At 41.9% G+C, this 15862-nt stretch overlaps 1 protein-coding gene across 1 annotated transcript in view; it reads left to right on the plus strand.

The window, feature by feature from the left end:
• Positions 1-15862, plus strand: part of PDGFRB (platelet derived growth factor receptor beta) — a 44192-nt gene that overhangs the window by 13752 nt on the left and 14578 nt on the right. The window contains exons 10-16 of the mRNA XM_044659863.1: positions 772-866; positions 1299-1431; positions 6619-6723; positions 7839-7949; positions 8824-8977; positions 10635-10795; positions 11325-11587. Of these exons, the coding sequence (XP_044515798.1) occupies positions 772-866; positions 1299-1431; positions 6619-6723; positions 7839-7949; positions 8824-8977; positions 10635-10795; positions 11325-11587 (1022 nt within the window). The remainder of the gene's footprint in view (positions 1-771; positions 867-1298; positions 1432-6618; positions 6724-7838; positions 7950-8823; positions 8978-10634; positions 10796-11324; positions 11588-15862) is intronic.

The raw sequence follows: 15862 nt of genomic DNA on the forward strand, positions 1-15862 counted from the left end.
GATCAAGTGGACTATGGTCAGGAAATGAGAAATGAGGTTTGGAAAGGGAAGGCTAATAAAGAAGGGAGAGGCAAAGACAAGGTATGACGCTGGGGACAAAAGGACCTGACAATGGGAGTGTCACCCAACTATACAAAGATCCCAGCATCCATCACCTCTGCCCCTAACACTCCAAGAGTGATACACAAAACCATGTTTCTTTGGTCCACTACAAAGCTCCTGGGTGGCAGGAACTGTGTCTTCCTTTTTTTCTTCATTTTTGTATCCTTAGTGCCAAGTAAAGGGCCCTGCCCTTATTAGTACTTAATAAACATTTGTTTAATTAAACGGAATGGAATGGAATGGAATTGGGGAGTGGAAGTTTAGACTCTATTTGTGGGGAGAAGAAGCTAAGGGTCTGACTTTGGTGAGGGAAGGCCCAGGATCTGACACTAGAAAACAAAAGCTGAAGACATAGCATTAGGTCCCTAGGGGAGTAAAAAGCCTTTGTGGGGTTTTTTGTTTATTTGGCATTTGTGGGAGGATTGATCAGATGGAAAGCAGGAATGTGGGGATGAATGGGACGGGCCCCAGAGTTTGGTCTCCATCAAGCATTGGAGTGGCAAAGTGTCTCTTCTTGGGCAGACTCAAGTGATGTTGGACAAGGTAAAGTGAGGCAGATTAGAAGTGGGGAGAGCCAAGGTGGCTGGGGGACTTCTCAAAATTGTCTTGCTTGACCTGCTCTTGGTGATGACATGATGTGAAGGTGAGTTGCCTGTTCTCTGCTTCCAGCCCTGCCCTTCAAGGTGGTTGTCATCTCAGCCATTCTGGCCTTAGTGGTCCTCACAATCATTTCCATGATCATCCTTATCATTCTGTGGCAGAAGGTAAGTAGCTGCAATAACCTTTCTCCCACACAGCCCTGGCTTGAGACAACTCAAGGTCCTCCAGGTCTTAGTCCTCCCATGGACTCTTTCCCAAACCACTTAAATTTTTTTTTATCCCAAAGCAATATATTTATTGAATGTTATATCAAATATCTAGGGAGCCAAGCCAAGATGGGCCACAGTCTGGTGGGAAGTGATATCCTGTGCCCAGGGATGGCTCTAAAGCACACAGATTGGGCCAGTAGTGCTCTAACTTCTAGCCTGTCAAGCCCCTATTGAACCTCTCTGTACTTTCCCCATGGTTGCCAGAATATCCTTGCCACCTGGATGTTCTCCTCCTAGTGTAGACTGAATCTGGACCAGGTGATATCTAAAGGTCTCTTCTAAGTTTAACTTCCATGATCCTATGATTCCTGTTTCCCTCTTCCCCAGAAGCCCCGCTATGAGATCCGGTGGAAGGTGATTGAATCTGTGAGCTCTGATGGGCATGAGTACATCTATGTGGATCCCATGCAGCTGCCCTATGACTCCAGCTGGGAACTGCCCCGAGAGCGACTTGTGCTCGGTCAGTGAGTGACCCGACTTCTCTTCCATCTATCTGTGGGAGAGCCAGCAAAATGAGGAAGAGACCTGGGCTCTATCTGCAGGGAACTTACTTACAAACTAGATGGAAAGATGGGACTAACAACACATGCCCCAAGATCTCTAACTCAAGGATCAAATTATGTGGTGTCTCCTGTAATTCTTTCAGTAGGTTGTTGGGGTGGAGGTGGGGGTGGGAGTCATTGCAGAAAGGAATAAAGAATGAACTAAGGCTTACATGGGCCTTGAAGGATGGGTGAGAAGGAAACAATTTAAGTAAGCAAAAGCTGAGTAGGACATGTGTGAGAGAGATTGAAGGACCCTGAATGCCAGAGAGAAGAGTTAGGATTTCATGGTGTGGGCGACAAAGAACCGCTGAAGATGTTTGAGGAAAATAGTGCTGCAGTTACACACATGTTTTAGAAAAGTTTACCTAGTTCTGCATGCAGGATGGACTAAAGGACTAAAGCCTAGAGGCGGAGGACAGGCTATAAGGCAAGTCCAATACACCATGGAAGTTGTGAGGAAACTTTGGACTAGAATGGTGGCAGGTGCAGAAAAAAGCCTGGCTCAATAGAGGTTTGAAGATATAAAGAATAAGACTTTCTGACTGACTGAGTTGAAGGGATGAAGGAAAAGGTAGTTACAATCTTTGCCCTGAGAGGACAGACATTCCAAGAAAATGGTTAAGTAGGTGATTATCCTAGGGCCACACAGCTAGTAAGTGTCTGGGGCTGGATTTGAATTTAGGTCTTCCTAACATGGAAGAGAGGCAAGATCTAGGATGATATTGGTGATTTGAAAGATGGGTGGTATTATTGCCATTATCATTGTTATTATTATTATCATCATTATTATACAGTATGAAGAAAATAAGCTCTGGAATTAGAGGACCAAGATTCAGATCCCACCTCTGACTCTCACAACCTCTGAGACCTTGGAGAAATCAGTTCCTATTCCTAAGTCTCAGTTTTCTAATCTCTAAAATGTGGCCTCTGAGGTCTTGTCTAACTTTTGACTGATGGCTCCATGATCCAAGGTCCTAATTAGAAAAAGCAAGGGTTTGGAATTAGGGGATTCTGATCCTATCTTTGATGCTACCTCTGTGACTTTGAGCAAGCCACTGAGTCTCCCTTAGGGCTTAGTTTCCCCTTCTCTGTAAAATAAGGTGACCTCTAGGTCCCTTCCCTGCCTAGCTCTTATTCCATCTCTTGTCATGGTACGTCATGTACAAACTTGAAGGCTTTGCCCCTGGAGCCCAAGTTCTAGCAAGTTCTACCTTGATACCAAGGAAGGTGTCAAGAAAGGGCCCAGCCTAGTTAACTCTGAAGAGGTTTATCACCAGAAAATTGACCCCTGGGTGATAGGTTTTTTTCAGCCATGGTACCCCTTGAAGATTGTCTACTAAAGCACTGGGGGCCTATGTTGGTAGGGGGAATACTTAAAGAAAGCAACCCTGACAACAACAATAACAATAATAACAAACTCTTACATGGCATTTTAAAGTTTGCAGGACACTTTACACGTGTTATTTCATTTGATACTCAATAATAACCTTGTGAGGTACAACAGGTACATGTAATCTCTATTTCATTCTTGTTTGTTGTTGTTCAGTCAGTTTCAGTTATTTCTGACTCTTCATGGCCCCATTTGGAGTTTTCTTGGCAAAGATACTGGATCATTTTACAAATCAGAAACTGAGGTAAATGGGATTAAGGCACTTGTCTAGAGTCATAAAGCTAATAAGTGTCTGAGGTCAGATTTGAACTCATGAAGAAGAGTCTTCCTGTCTCTAAGCCCTGTGATCTTATCTGCTGTGCCACCTAGTTTACTGTTTTTCAGGTGAGGAAACTAGGGATCAGAGAGGCTTTCTCATCCATGATAATGCAACCAATTGCATTATTAGGACAGACGGGAATCCAGGTGTTCTGAACTCCTAGTCCAGCACTCAAATGAGATAATATTTTTAAAGCACCTGCCATGGTTTGGGGCATATGTGAGTTGCTTAATGAATGCTTATTTACTTCTTCCCTATTATGAGATATAGATAGATAGATCACAAAGAAAGATATAGATAGATGATAGGTAGACAGACAGATAGAGATTCTATTCTAAACAGATCTGAACCAAAAAGAAAAACAAAAAAATCCAACAACTAACCAATAGGAACAATACTCCTGAAAGGTAGTAACTTTAAAAACCTATGTCCAGTGGGCAGCTGAGTAGCTCAGTGGATTGAGAGCTAAGCCTCGAGACTGGGAGGTTCTAGGTTCAAATCTGACCTCCGACACTTCCCAGCTGTATAACCCTGGGCAAGTCACTTAACCCCCATTGCCTAGACCTTACTACTCTTCTGCCTTGGAACCAATCCACAGCATTGATTCCAAGATGGAAGGTGAGGGTTTTAAAAAAAATTTTTTTTTAAATCCTATGTCCGTTCTATTGTGAATAAATGTTATAATGTTTATTGGCAAATATAAATCAAGAAATAGCATCACAAACTAAAGAAATGGGGCTGCTAAGTGGCCAGTGGATTGAGATCTCAGGTTTAGAGATGGGAGGTCCTACATTCAAATCTGCCCTCAGACACTTCCCAGCTGCATGACCCTGGGTAAATTACTTAACCTCCATTGCCTAAGTCTTACTGTTATTCCGCCTTAGAATCAATACACAGTATCGATTCTAAGATGGAAGATATTTTTTTAAAAAGCAACTAAAGAAATTCAGAATATAAGCAAAATTGGGGACCAAATGGATAATCTTTAAAAACCATAATTAATGCTATTTATATGGTACATGATAATAGTAGCGGTTCATATATCTATAGTACTTTAAGGTTTGTTAACAAGACCTTTTCTTTGCAGCATCACCCCCAAACTCTAAGTGCTTTAGTAGACAGTCTTCAAGATGTACCACCATGGCTGAAAAAAATCTATCACCCAGTGGCTAGTCTTCTAGAGATAAATCTTTTCATAGTTAGCTAAGCTGGGCCTTTTCTTGATACCTCCCTAGCTTGGTGGAACCTGCCAGAACTTGGATTCCACTGACAAAAGCTTCAGGTTCACAGGGTCCCAAAACATAATGACAAGCATGAAGTGAGGGGATAGATCTCGACAAGGAAGGGGACTCCGATTGCAAATAAAGAAACGGATGATTTAAAATTTAATACCCAACTTTAGGCAGTATCCAAAGTGGGATATGAACTCAGAGCTTCTGACCCCAGGCTTAAAGCTGAGATCCTTAGAAGATGAAAGCTAGGAAGTGGTGGATTGGAAGAGGGAGGTTTTTCCCTGCTTGTTTCCAGTGTGAGTAATGGGATGAGCAGAATATGGAGTCAGGAAGCCCAAATATTAGCCTGGGCTCAGTACTTAAAAGATCTGTGTGATTCGAGGCAACTCTTTTAAACGTTTCTGAGTCTGAGTCATTTGTTAAAATTAGTTTGAGGTCAGATGATGTTTCGGGATCTTTCTAACTCAAAATCCTATGAATTTCCTTAAAGCACTTCCTTAAAGGACAGAAATTGGGTGGAATTGTGCATCAGCTAAGGGGGGGGAGGTTATAAGGGGGTTTGGGGGAGAGGGAAAGAACATGAAATATGTAACTAGGGGGAAATATTCAAAATAAAAACTTAAAAAAAATAAATCAACAAGGACAGAAACTGGGTTTGGGATGGGACGTATCATCAGATGTGAAGGGAAAGCCTTCCAATTTAATGCAGCCCATTCTGCCATCCACGCATCAGCTCCTTCCTCCTCCTTTCTTCCCTTCCATGTTCCCTACCCCAAGGAAGGAGCCAGGATTAGGCTGGGGAGGGTCCCTGTGTGCCATATGTTGGGATGCCCCCTGCTGGCTTTGAATGAGATGAGTTCAACTTATGGCCTTTCAATCTTTGGACAGAACTGACTCCTTTCTCACAGCAGGTCAGAGAGTACAAAGGGTAGTTGAAGGACTTAAGAACCCTCATCTGCAGAAGCAAAGACCACACTATTTACCCCAAAGTCACTGGTACTGATGTCTATTTGTTAAGTTACATGTGAATATCCTAATGGAATCCGGGTCAAAATTGAACTTTCCTTCCCACCAAAAACCTCCTTTCAGTCTAAAATGGATTGATGTCTTATGGACAGAGATACCTCCAAGTATTGAATTAAACTAGAATGGCCTGACTTGGGTATTAAAAATCAGAATTGAAAGGGACTTTAGAAAGGTCATTGAATTCAACCTCCTAATTTATAGATGAAGAAACTGAGACACAGAGAGTGAAATGACTTGCCTAGGGTCACACAACTAGTAAGATTATGAGATGTGATCCAATTTAGGTCTTCCTGACTCCAAGTCCTACACTCTGTCCACTCAATGGATAGAGTGCCACACCTGGAGTTAAGATGACTTCTTCTCTTGAGTTCAAATCCAACTTCAGACACTTACTAGCTATGTGGTCCTGGGCAAGTCACTTTACCCTGTTTCCCTCAATTTCCTCATCTATAAAATGAGTCAGAGAAGGAAATGGCAAACCACTCCAGTATCTTTGCCAAGAAAACCCCAAATGGGGTCACAAAAAGTCAGACATTGTTATCTGGGGATCTTTGACTGAAAACCACTGAACAACAACAACAAGGTTGGATGGGTTATTTCTAAAGTCGGGGAGATAGCTAGAGGCGAACTTCTCAGGGGTTGTTCTGGCCTTCAGGGTCTGGTCTTCAGAGGGATTCTTGTTGGCTTACAAACATCCAGCAATCAGTGGCTTTCTTGGCGATGACTTCCAGTGTCTTTTCTGAGTCAGTGAGATCTGTGAGAAAGGTGGCAGCAGGATACAACGGGGAAGGCACTGGATTTGGTGGCCAGCTCACCTAGCTGTGTGACCTTTAGGCAATTCACTTAATCTCGTTGGGTCTTAATTTCTTCATCTAAAAAGTGAGCAGGGTTAGACTATTTGGCTTGAAACCAGCTCTAAATCTATGATCCTATGGACAAAGGCAGGTTCTTCCAGTAAGTGCTAAGATTGAATCTTACTTTTGCCAGGATTGGAGTGGGAAGGGAAACAAGGGAATCTGTGGAAGAGCCACGGGTTTCAATGAGTGGGGTATGAGTGAGAAGTGCAGATAATCTCTGCATAATCCTTCAGTCTTGGGTTGGAATTAAGGCAATACCCCCTTCTTCTCCCTTACAGGCCGGACACTTGGCTCTGGGGCCTTTGGGCAAGTAGTAGAGGCCACGGCACATGGACTGAGTCACTCCCAGGCCACAATGAAGGTTGCTGTCAAGATGTTGAAATGTGAGTTTCTCCTTCTTCCATTCTCTTAATCTCTTTCCTCTCTCCTTTTCCTTTTTATTGGCCTCCTCTTTTCTTTTCTTTTCAAACCCTGACCATGTGTCGGTTCCAAGGCAGAAGAACAGTAAAGGCTAGGTGATGGGGGTTAAGTGATTTGTCCAGGGTCACACCGATAGGAAGTATCTGAGGCCAGATTTGAATCTAAGATCCTCTTCTCTAGGCCTGGCTCTCAATCAATGGAACCACCTAGCTGACTCCTTGGCTTCCTCTTTTCAACCACATCCCCACCTTATTCCTCTTATCTATTGGTTCTCTTGTTCTTCTTTACCTTCTTCCACTGAACAGCTAGGTGGTACAGTGGATAGAATGCTGGGCCTGGAGTCGGGAAGACTCTTCTTCCAGAGTTCGAATCCAGCCTCAGACACTTACTAACTATATGACCTGGACAAGTCACTTAACCTTGTTGGCCTCAGTTTCCTCATCTGTCAAATAACCTGGAGAAGAAAAGAGTAAATCACTCCAGCATCTTTGCCAAGAAATCTCCAAATGGGATGATGAAGTTTCATGAAGAGTTGTGACTGAACAACACACCTTCTTGCATTTAACTCTTCTCCTTTCTAGACAACCTCTCCTATTTCTCTCTTTCTTGCTTATGTCCTGGGAAGGCAGGGTTAGGGTACCATCTCTTGTATGGGGAAGCATTCCCCTCATTGGCTCTGAGAGAGGCCAGAGGTCTGATGTAGTTAGGCCTTTCTAGGGGAACTGCTGCCATTGCTACCAAACATGCCAGTCCTGGGGCCAGGAAGAAGATTTTTCTGGGAATGAGAGGAGCTGATCATTAAATTTTCAATGTGAGCTTTTCTACCCTGGAAATCTGCAAATGCCACAGATCATTTAATTATTTCTTGTTTTGCTGACTGTCTTGCCTAAAGAAAGTGGGAAAATGCAAATAATGCAGATATTACTTAAAAATGTGTTGTTAATTTTTTTTTTCTGGAGAGCTGGTTGTTTTATCAGCATAGCCCTGGGTCGAGCTGATGTTCTCTGAGAGGGCCCTAATACCTGGGTCTTAGCTATTATGTTTTTTCTCCTCCCTCACCCCAAACCTTTTGTCTCAGCCACTGCCCGTAGTAGTGAGAAACAGGCCCTTATGTCCGAATTGAAGATCATGAGCCATCTTGGACCCCACCTAAACATTGTTAACCTGCTGGGGGCATGCACCAAAGGAGGTAAGTGTACACCCTCCAGCCCCAGGCCAGACAACCCAGAGTGCTTTGGTCTAGTTCTCTGGCAGACCAAGAGAACCAGAGGATCACACTAAGCTCCCTACCAGTCTTGAATGCACCTCTAAGTAATACCATTCATGAAATCATCAATACTAACAGTCCTCTGCCCTAGAACCCTGTTCTTTGCCTTCTCTTGTAATGATTTTCCCAGAACATATGGGCTTTGGTTGTCCCGTGGCCAGAATTCCTTCCTTGAGTTATATCAGTAAAAGAGGCTCATAGATTAGAGCTAGATGCAACTTTAAAGGCCACTGAGTCCTCCAACCCCTTGTTTTATAGATGAAAAAACTCAGGCACAAAAATGACATTTGCCTAAGGATATACAGCTTGTAAGTGGGATAGGATTTGAACTCAAGCCCTCTTGGCTTCATTCTAGTGCCCAATATAATATACCATGTGGTCTCTTAGCTTCCTCACACACACCTTGTTTAAGGCCATTCTATCTACCTAAGGTACACACACACACACACACACACACACACACACACGCGCGCACGCGCGATTCTTATGCAGTTGTTCCTGGGAAGCAGAGCCAGCCCTAGGAACTTTGGAATGTATATCTGGAGTCATGACCTGGAGTGGAAAGCAAGATGGAGCAATAGTGACCTGGCCCTTGGGATCAGACCCAACAAGGAGGAGAAGCAGACTGAACCTGGTGCTTGTGGGTTAGAGAAAGGGTAGAGTAATAGAGAATGGCTTTTTTTGGAGGAAGAGACCCTACATTTTACCTAAAAGGAGTGGAAACTTATGGTAGGGTGCCCCCAACCCCTTGTGCAATTCTTCACTTATACACACATTCACACACATACTCCCCCAGGTCCCATCTACATCATCACAGAATACTGTCGTTATGGAGACCTCGTGGACTACCTGCATCGAACCAAACACACATTTCTGCAGCATTGTCCTGAGAAAGGAGGGCCCTACCAGTCTTCAGATGTCCTGGACCATCCTGAACATCAGTTGCACAGGTGACTCATATAATCCCCATCCCCACCCTCAAGGGAGGTTGACTTCTTCCCCCTCTGCCCTCCCCATCCCTCCCTCACACCCCTCCTCCCCCACACCCTCTCTCTCAACCCAGATCCTATTGCTCTTGCTCTGTGAATGGAAGACAAAACTACTTTCCCTCTCCCAAACATCCCCCCTTCTTTTTATCTTCCTCTCCCTTTCTCTGGCCCCCAATCTGCTCCCCAAGGCCCTTCCCATCCTGGGCTTCGAGTGGGAAGTATGGTGTGGCTAGGGTTTTGGCCAGGTGGGGTTGTGGTCCATGGTGGTCAGGGTGGGATATGGTGAGGTTGGGACATGGCTGAGATATTTATGGAGTGTGGTCAGAGATGGTGGCAGGAGAGGTCTTTTTCTAAATTGAATGAGTACAAACCATAGAAACCATTATGGTTAATTTTCACCCATCCTCATCCTTGTCAGACCTTTCCTAGGGCAGTATGATTATATGAGGGAGGGGACCAGGATTGTGAAAGGTCTGAAATTCATGAGCCCTAATGATAAGGGGACTGGGGTGTTTATCTTTAAGAAGAAGCCTCGTAAGACCCCCTTAGAGATCTGAAGTGTTCTCACATGAAAGAGAGATTTGGCTTATTCTGTCTGGTTCCTGTGACTAGAAGTAAAATCAATGAATGGAAATTATAGAGAAAGGGATTTCAGGTTAGTAGAAGATCAAATTTCCTAACAATTAGGAAGTTTATCTAGAATTAGAAACTGGACCAGATGATTTCTAAGATCCCTTTTAGTTCTGAGATTTAATGATAACTAGAGCTCTCCAAAACGTAAGAGTTGCTTTGGGTGATAGTGAGTTCTTCATCACTGGAGGTATACAAGCAGGGGCTGGTAAACTCTAACTGGAAATGCCATTGATTTCTACCCAGTAAAGTGGATTAGACCAGGTACCCTCTAATGTTCCTCCAAATCCCAAGATTCCAAAATGCTGTTAGTTTGTTAGGAAATGTTATCCCTATTTGTACCTCTTTTTCCTCTTAACCCCCTATAGATACTGCTTCCAGGTTAGGAGGTCACTTTTAGTACCTTTGCCCAAAGGGAATGTAGTGAGAACCCAAGTCAACTTCTCCCTTCTCTCTGCACTTCTCACCCATCTACTCCTAAACCCTGCTTAGACCCTCGTGGGTAGGGAAATGGAAGAATAGAAACACAAGAATGTGGTCTTTAATATCACTGCTCCTGGGATGCTCTTCTTGTCTCAAATTCTAGTATGACCCCGGTGTCCCCCAATCAGTTCATTACAATGCAGTATATATTCAGGAAGGGTTTCAATGGGATGGGCACTGGTGCTTAGCTGTGGACAAAATAGATTATTACATGGATAAGGTCAATAGAAGGCAGAATGTTAGAAATGGGAGAGAACTTAGAATATCAGAACTAAACTGAGAATACAGAACATAGAATGCCAGAGCATTTGAACACAGAACACCAGGGCTGAAAGAGATCTTAGAACAAAAAATTTGAGAGTTTAGAACCTAAAATACCAAGGCTGGAAGGAATGTTAAATCATAGAATGGAGAATGTGAGAGCAAGCAGTCCTCAATGATCATACGGTCTAATTCTAATTTCCATTCGTTGGAATCATTGGTCTATGTGTCTGCTGGCCCCCAGACAAACATCACTATCAGGGGAGAGCGATGGAGGCTACATGGACATGAGGAAGGATGACTGTGTGGATTATGTACCAATGCTGGGCATGAAGGGAGAGATCATGTATGTGGATATTGAATCCTCCAACTATAACTCGCCCTATGACAGCTACGCACCCTCCGGTAGGTAAAGGGGCAGCAGCCTGTAGCCTACTGGGACTGGGGAAATGGGGGGAAGGAGGGATCCTCTAGCTTCTTTGGGTGAAGAACTAGTGCCAAGATGAGGGCAAAAGAAAGCTAGAGGACAAAGTGAGGATGGCATTGGGGTTACTGGGAAAGAGGGAGTCAGCTCAGGCTAGGGCAAGAGGCCATCAAGAAGAACAGCCATAAAGAAGAAAATTCTGATATTTGAGGAGGTGGACTGTAGGATGGGTACCCAAAGAGGAGGCAGACTCTCTTTTGGGGGAAGAACTTTGAAAGGTCAGTTCCAGTGGCCCAGAGAATTGAAATATAGTCCTGCTTTGAGTCAGGAAAATGGATTCTCCATCCCTTCACAGTCCCTTCTAACTCCAGGATTCTTTGTCTCTAAATCCCTTTTCCTTGGAGAGACACTAGGGGGAGATGAAGTCAGCTCCACTGATCCAAATGCTTGAAGAGATTTGAGAAAACCATTGTGCACATCATATATCCCTCTCACTTCCTTTACATCCAGTTCCTGAGAGATCCTGCAGGACAACCCTGATCAATGAGTCCCCTATCCTCAGCTACATGGACCTTGTGGGCTTCAGTTACCAGGTGGCCAATGGCATGGAATTCCTGGCTTCCAAGAATGTACGTATTGTGGGCTGGGTGCTGAAAGAAACACACAGAGCAGACGTTTATATAGGGCTTTCATATACATACTCTATTAATCAATTCATCTACAGACTTTTATCAAGTGCCAACCATGGGCCAGACACATTAGAGGGCACTGGGGTTACAAAGGAAAAAAAAAGCTGTTTCTACTCTCAAGTTGCTTCCATTCTGTCCACTCAGTCCGAAAGACCAACAAGTATATAGCTTTAGCATGTAAGTAGGAAGTCTTCCTGGTCCTAGAATTCCAAGTTATTAGTTATATCATTATAGAATATTATAGAATTCCAAATATGAGTGAGCTGAAATGTTAGTTCATTGGATTAATCCAGAATAGTGCTTAAAATTATACTTGATCCAGGGGGCAGCTGGGTAGCTCAGTGGATTGAGAGCCAGGTCTAGAGATGGGAGGTCCTAAGTTCAAATCTGACCTCAGACACTTCCCAGATGTGTGACCCTGGGCAAGTCACTTGACCCCCATTGCCTACCCTTACCACTCTTCTGCCTTGGAGCCAATACACAGCATTGACTCCAAGATGGAAGGTAAGTGTTTAAGAAATATATATACTTGATCCAGAGCAATGGAGTTTCTCTTCATGAATTATAATTATAAAGAAGAGAGGTGGTGTGCTAATAGTAGCTAAAGAGCTGTGCTATATACTATACTCCAGACTCCTGAGTCCTGAGATTCAAGTCCTGACTCCTACACACACTGGCTTGAAGACTTTGGGCAAGTCACTTAATTGCTCTGTGCCTTGGGCAACATTGAGATTATAGATTGCTAAACCCTAGAGGATTTGCATTGGTCAAATAAATTTCTTTGCTGATAGAATAGTTCCCTTCACCAGTGATATTAGATTCGATAGAAATGAGAAAAAAAAAAAGAAATGAGGTGCGAAAGGGGAAGGAACTAAATTGTAAATAAAAATCCATGTGGGGGCCCATGTAGAAGACCACATATTAGCCTTGTCTTTATTCTATTGTATTTTTATTTATTTTGTTAAGTATTTTCCAGCTATATTTTCATCTAGTTCTAGAGTGTTTTAAGTCTTCAGGGAGGTCCCAGCATAGACGTGTTTGACATGTCTATGTTTTGGCCATTTTTGATACTGCTGCCCTGCATCAAGATCTCACTGATCCTCAGAGCATTTTAGGTGATAAGCATTACACCGATTTTTTAGATGACCTAATAGAGGCTCCTAAAGATTAACAAATTAAATTTTAAAAAATTCCTCAGTAAGTATCTATATATTCTAGGAAAACAAATCCCCACATTTACCACACCAGAAAATGTCTCTCTCTTTTGCTTTTTAAGTTCATCATTTCTGCCAAGAGGTGAGTGGGCTGATTCATCTTTTTTTTTTTGGACTTATGATTTAAAAATTGCTTGGATCAGAGTTCTGAAGTCTTTCAAAGTTGGACTTCTCTATTATGTTATCATTATATAAGTTGTTCTCTTAGTTCTGCTCTCTCCTTTTTCCATCAGTTTGTAAAAGTTTCCCTTCTCAATTTGTTATGCAATTGCCTGTTTTATCATTTATTATGGCATCAAAATATTTCATTCCACTCTATTTATATGCCACAAAATGGTTTAGCCATTCCCCAATAGGAGAACACTCCTATTGAAATTGGAAAATACTTAACAAAAATAAATAAAAATACAATAGAACACACACAAAATTAATATGTGGTTTTCTACGTGGACCTGCATGGATTTTTATTTACAATTTAGTTCCTTCTTCTTCCATACCCCTATTTGGGGCTACCATGAAAAGAAGTGCTATAATATTACACAGAAACGTCTTTCTTCTTTTTTTTGTATGTTCTTTGAGTTATAGACTTAGTAGTGGCATAGCTTGGTCAAAGGATATGGACAGTTTAGTGATTTTCTAAGCATGGTTCACATTACTCTCCAGAATGGCAGAACAAATTTACAGTTCTACCCCCAGTTCACTTGTGTACCAGTTTTCCCACAGCTCCTCCAGCATTTGTCATTTTCTTCTTTTTTTCTGATAAGTAAAGTGGATCCTCAAAGTTGTTTTCATTTGTTTTTCCCTAATTATAAATTACTTTGAACATTTTTATATGATTGTTGGTAGCTTGGATTTATTCCTTCAAAAACGACTTCTTCATATTCTTTGATAATTATGTTCTGAGGGGATAATCTTCATGAGTTCAAATTTGGTCTCAGAAACTTAATAACTATGTGACCCTGGATAAGACCCTTAACCCCATTTGTCTCAGTTTCCTCGTCTGGCAGATGAGCTAGAGAAGGGAATGGCAAGCCACAACAATAACTTTGCAAAGAAAACCTGTAATGGGATCTTGAAGAGTCAGACGTGACTGAAAAATGACTGAACAACAACAAAAGTTAAATGATTTGCCTAACTCACACAACTAGCAAGAACAGAGTCAGTTTACATATTCCCTAATTCTAGGCTAAATACTCTTTCCATTATTCCACATTACTCCTGGTTATCTCATTGGACTCTCCATATTCTAGTCTTTGCTATTTTGTGTAGTTCCCAGTGGAAAGAGCACTAGCTTTGGAGTCAGAGATCCTGAGTTCAAATCCCATTTCTAATGTGGCATATTAATGCTGTGGGACCTTGGGCATGTTAGGCCTCAGTTTCTTCATCTGTAAAATGATGAAGTTAGACTAAATAGGTCTGAAATCTTGACCAGCTCTAGTCTGTGAGCCTGTGATTCCATAATCTTTTGATTTGTCACTGAATTCATCTTCAACATCCTCTTTCACATACCCAGATGACCAAGAAAGCTCAGCTAGATGTCATTACTTTATACACTAATCCTAGCCTTCCCTTTTTGTCTCTGAATTGTCATGTAGTGCTTTGGAGGTGGCAAGCCCAACAGAGATCAGCTGGACAATAAGACCACATGCCTTTAAAACTTTAAACCTGAGGGCCTTCAGTGTTGAGGGGGGGCTTCCTAGATGGCCCTTGGACATTTAACAAGTAACCTATGAAGAGAAAACTAGTAGTGAAAAGAGAACTAGCTCTATAGTCAAAGGATCTGGATTCAAATCTTGTCTCTGACATTTCCTACATATGTGACCTTGAGCCTTTCTCAAGCTAAATTTTTTTAAACCCTTATCTTCTGTCTCAGAATTGTTACTAAGTATCTGTTCTAAGGCAGAAAAGTGATAAGGACTGGGCAGCTGGGGTCAATTGGCTTTCCCAGGGTCACACAGCTAGGAAGTATGAGGTCAGATTTGAACCCAGGACCTCTTGTCTCTGGGTCTGACTCTCAATCTACTGAGCCACCTAGCAGCCCCATCTGCTAAGTTGTTTAGCCTCTCCCAGTTACCTCATCTGCAAAATGAGAGAGTAAAACTAAATACCTTAGAAGGTTCCTACTAGCTCTAACTCCTATGATTCTATAATCTACAGATTGTTGGGGGGGAGGGAGTGTGGATTACTGTCCTCCTTCCCTTGCCCTGAGAAATCTCACAAACAATGACCACCAATCAATCAGCCAATCAGTAACTTGAAATTAAGTACCATCTGTGTGCCTAGACATCCATCATAAAAATTGGTTAGAAAAGATGTAAAAGTCACAATCACTGCTCTGGAGCATCTTATGATCTAGGTGGAAAAAGAAGGCATATGAAACCTTAAACTGGCAACACAAGGTTAGTAATGCAATATGATTAATTGCCAGGTAGATAACAAGAAGAACAGAGCAGTGGGCCTAGAGTCAGGAAGACCTGAGCTTCAGTTCTGCTTTGGACACTAGCTGTTTGACCCTGTGCAATTCTCTTAACCTCTATCTGTCTCAGTTTCTTCAACTGTGAAATAGGAAAAATAATAGCACCTATTTCCCAGGGTTGCTATGAGGATCAAATGAGGTAATGTTTGTAAAGCACTTAGCACAGGGCCTGACACAGAGAAAATGCTTAATAAATTATTCCCTTTCTTTCTTTCTTTCTTTCTTTCTTTCTTTCTTTCTTTCTTTCTTTCTTTCTTTCTTTCTTTCTTTCTTTCTTTCTTTCTTTCTTTCTTTCTTTCTTTCTTTCTTTCTTTCTTTCTTTCTTTCTTTCTTTCTTTCTTTCTTTCTTTCTTTCTTTCTTTCTTTCTTTCTTTCTTTCTTTCTTTCTTTCTTTCTTTCTTTCTTTCTTTCTTTCTTTCTTTCTTTCTTTCTTTCTTTCTTTCTTTCTTTCTTTCTTTCTTTCTTTCTTTCTTTCTTTCTTTCTTTCTTTCTTTCTTTCTTTCTTTCTTTCTTTCTTTCTTTCTTTCTTTCTTTCTTTCTTTCTTTCTTTCTTTCTTTCTTTCTTTCTTTCTTTCTTTCTTTCTTTCTTTCTTTCTTTCTTTCTTTCTTTCTTTCTTTCTTTCTTTCTTTCTTTCTTTCTTTCTTTCTTTCTTTCTTTCTTTCTTTCTT

This window comes from Gracilinanus agilis, chromosome 2 (genome assembly GCF_016433145.1).
Source record: "Gracilinanus agilis isolate LMUSP501 chromosome 2, AgileGrace, whole genome shotgun sequence".
Classification (NCBI taxonomy): domain Eukaryota; kingdom Metazoa; phylum Chordata; class Mammalia; order Didelphimorphia; family Didelphidae; genus Gracilinanus; species Gracilinanus agilis.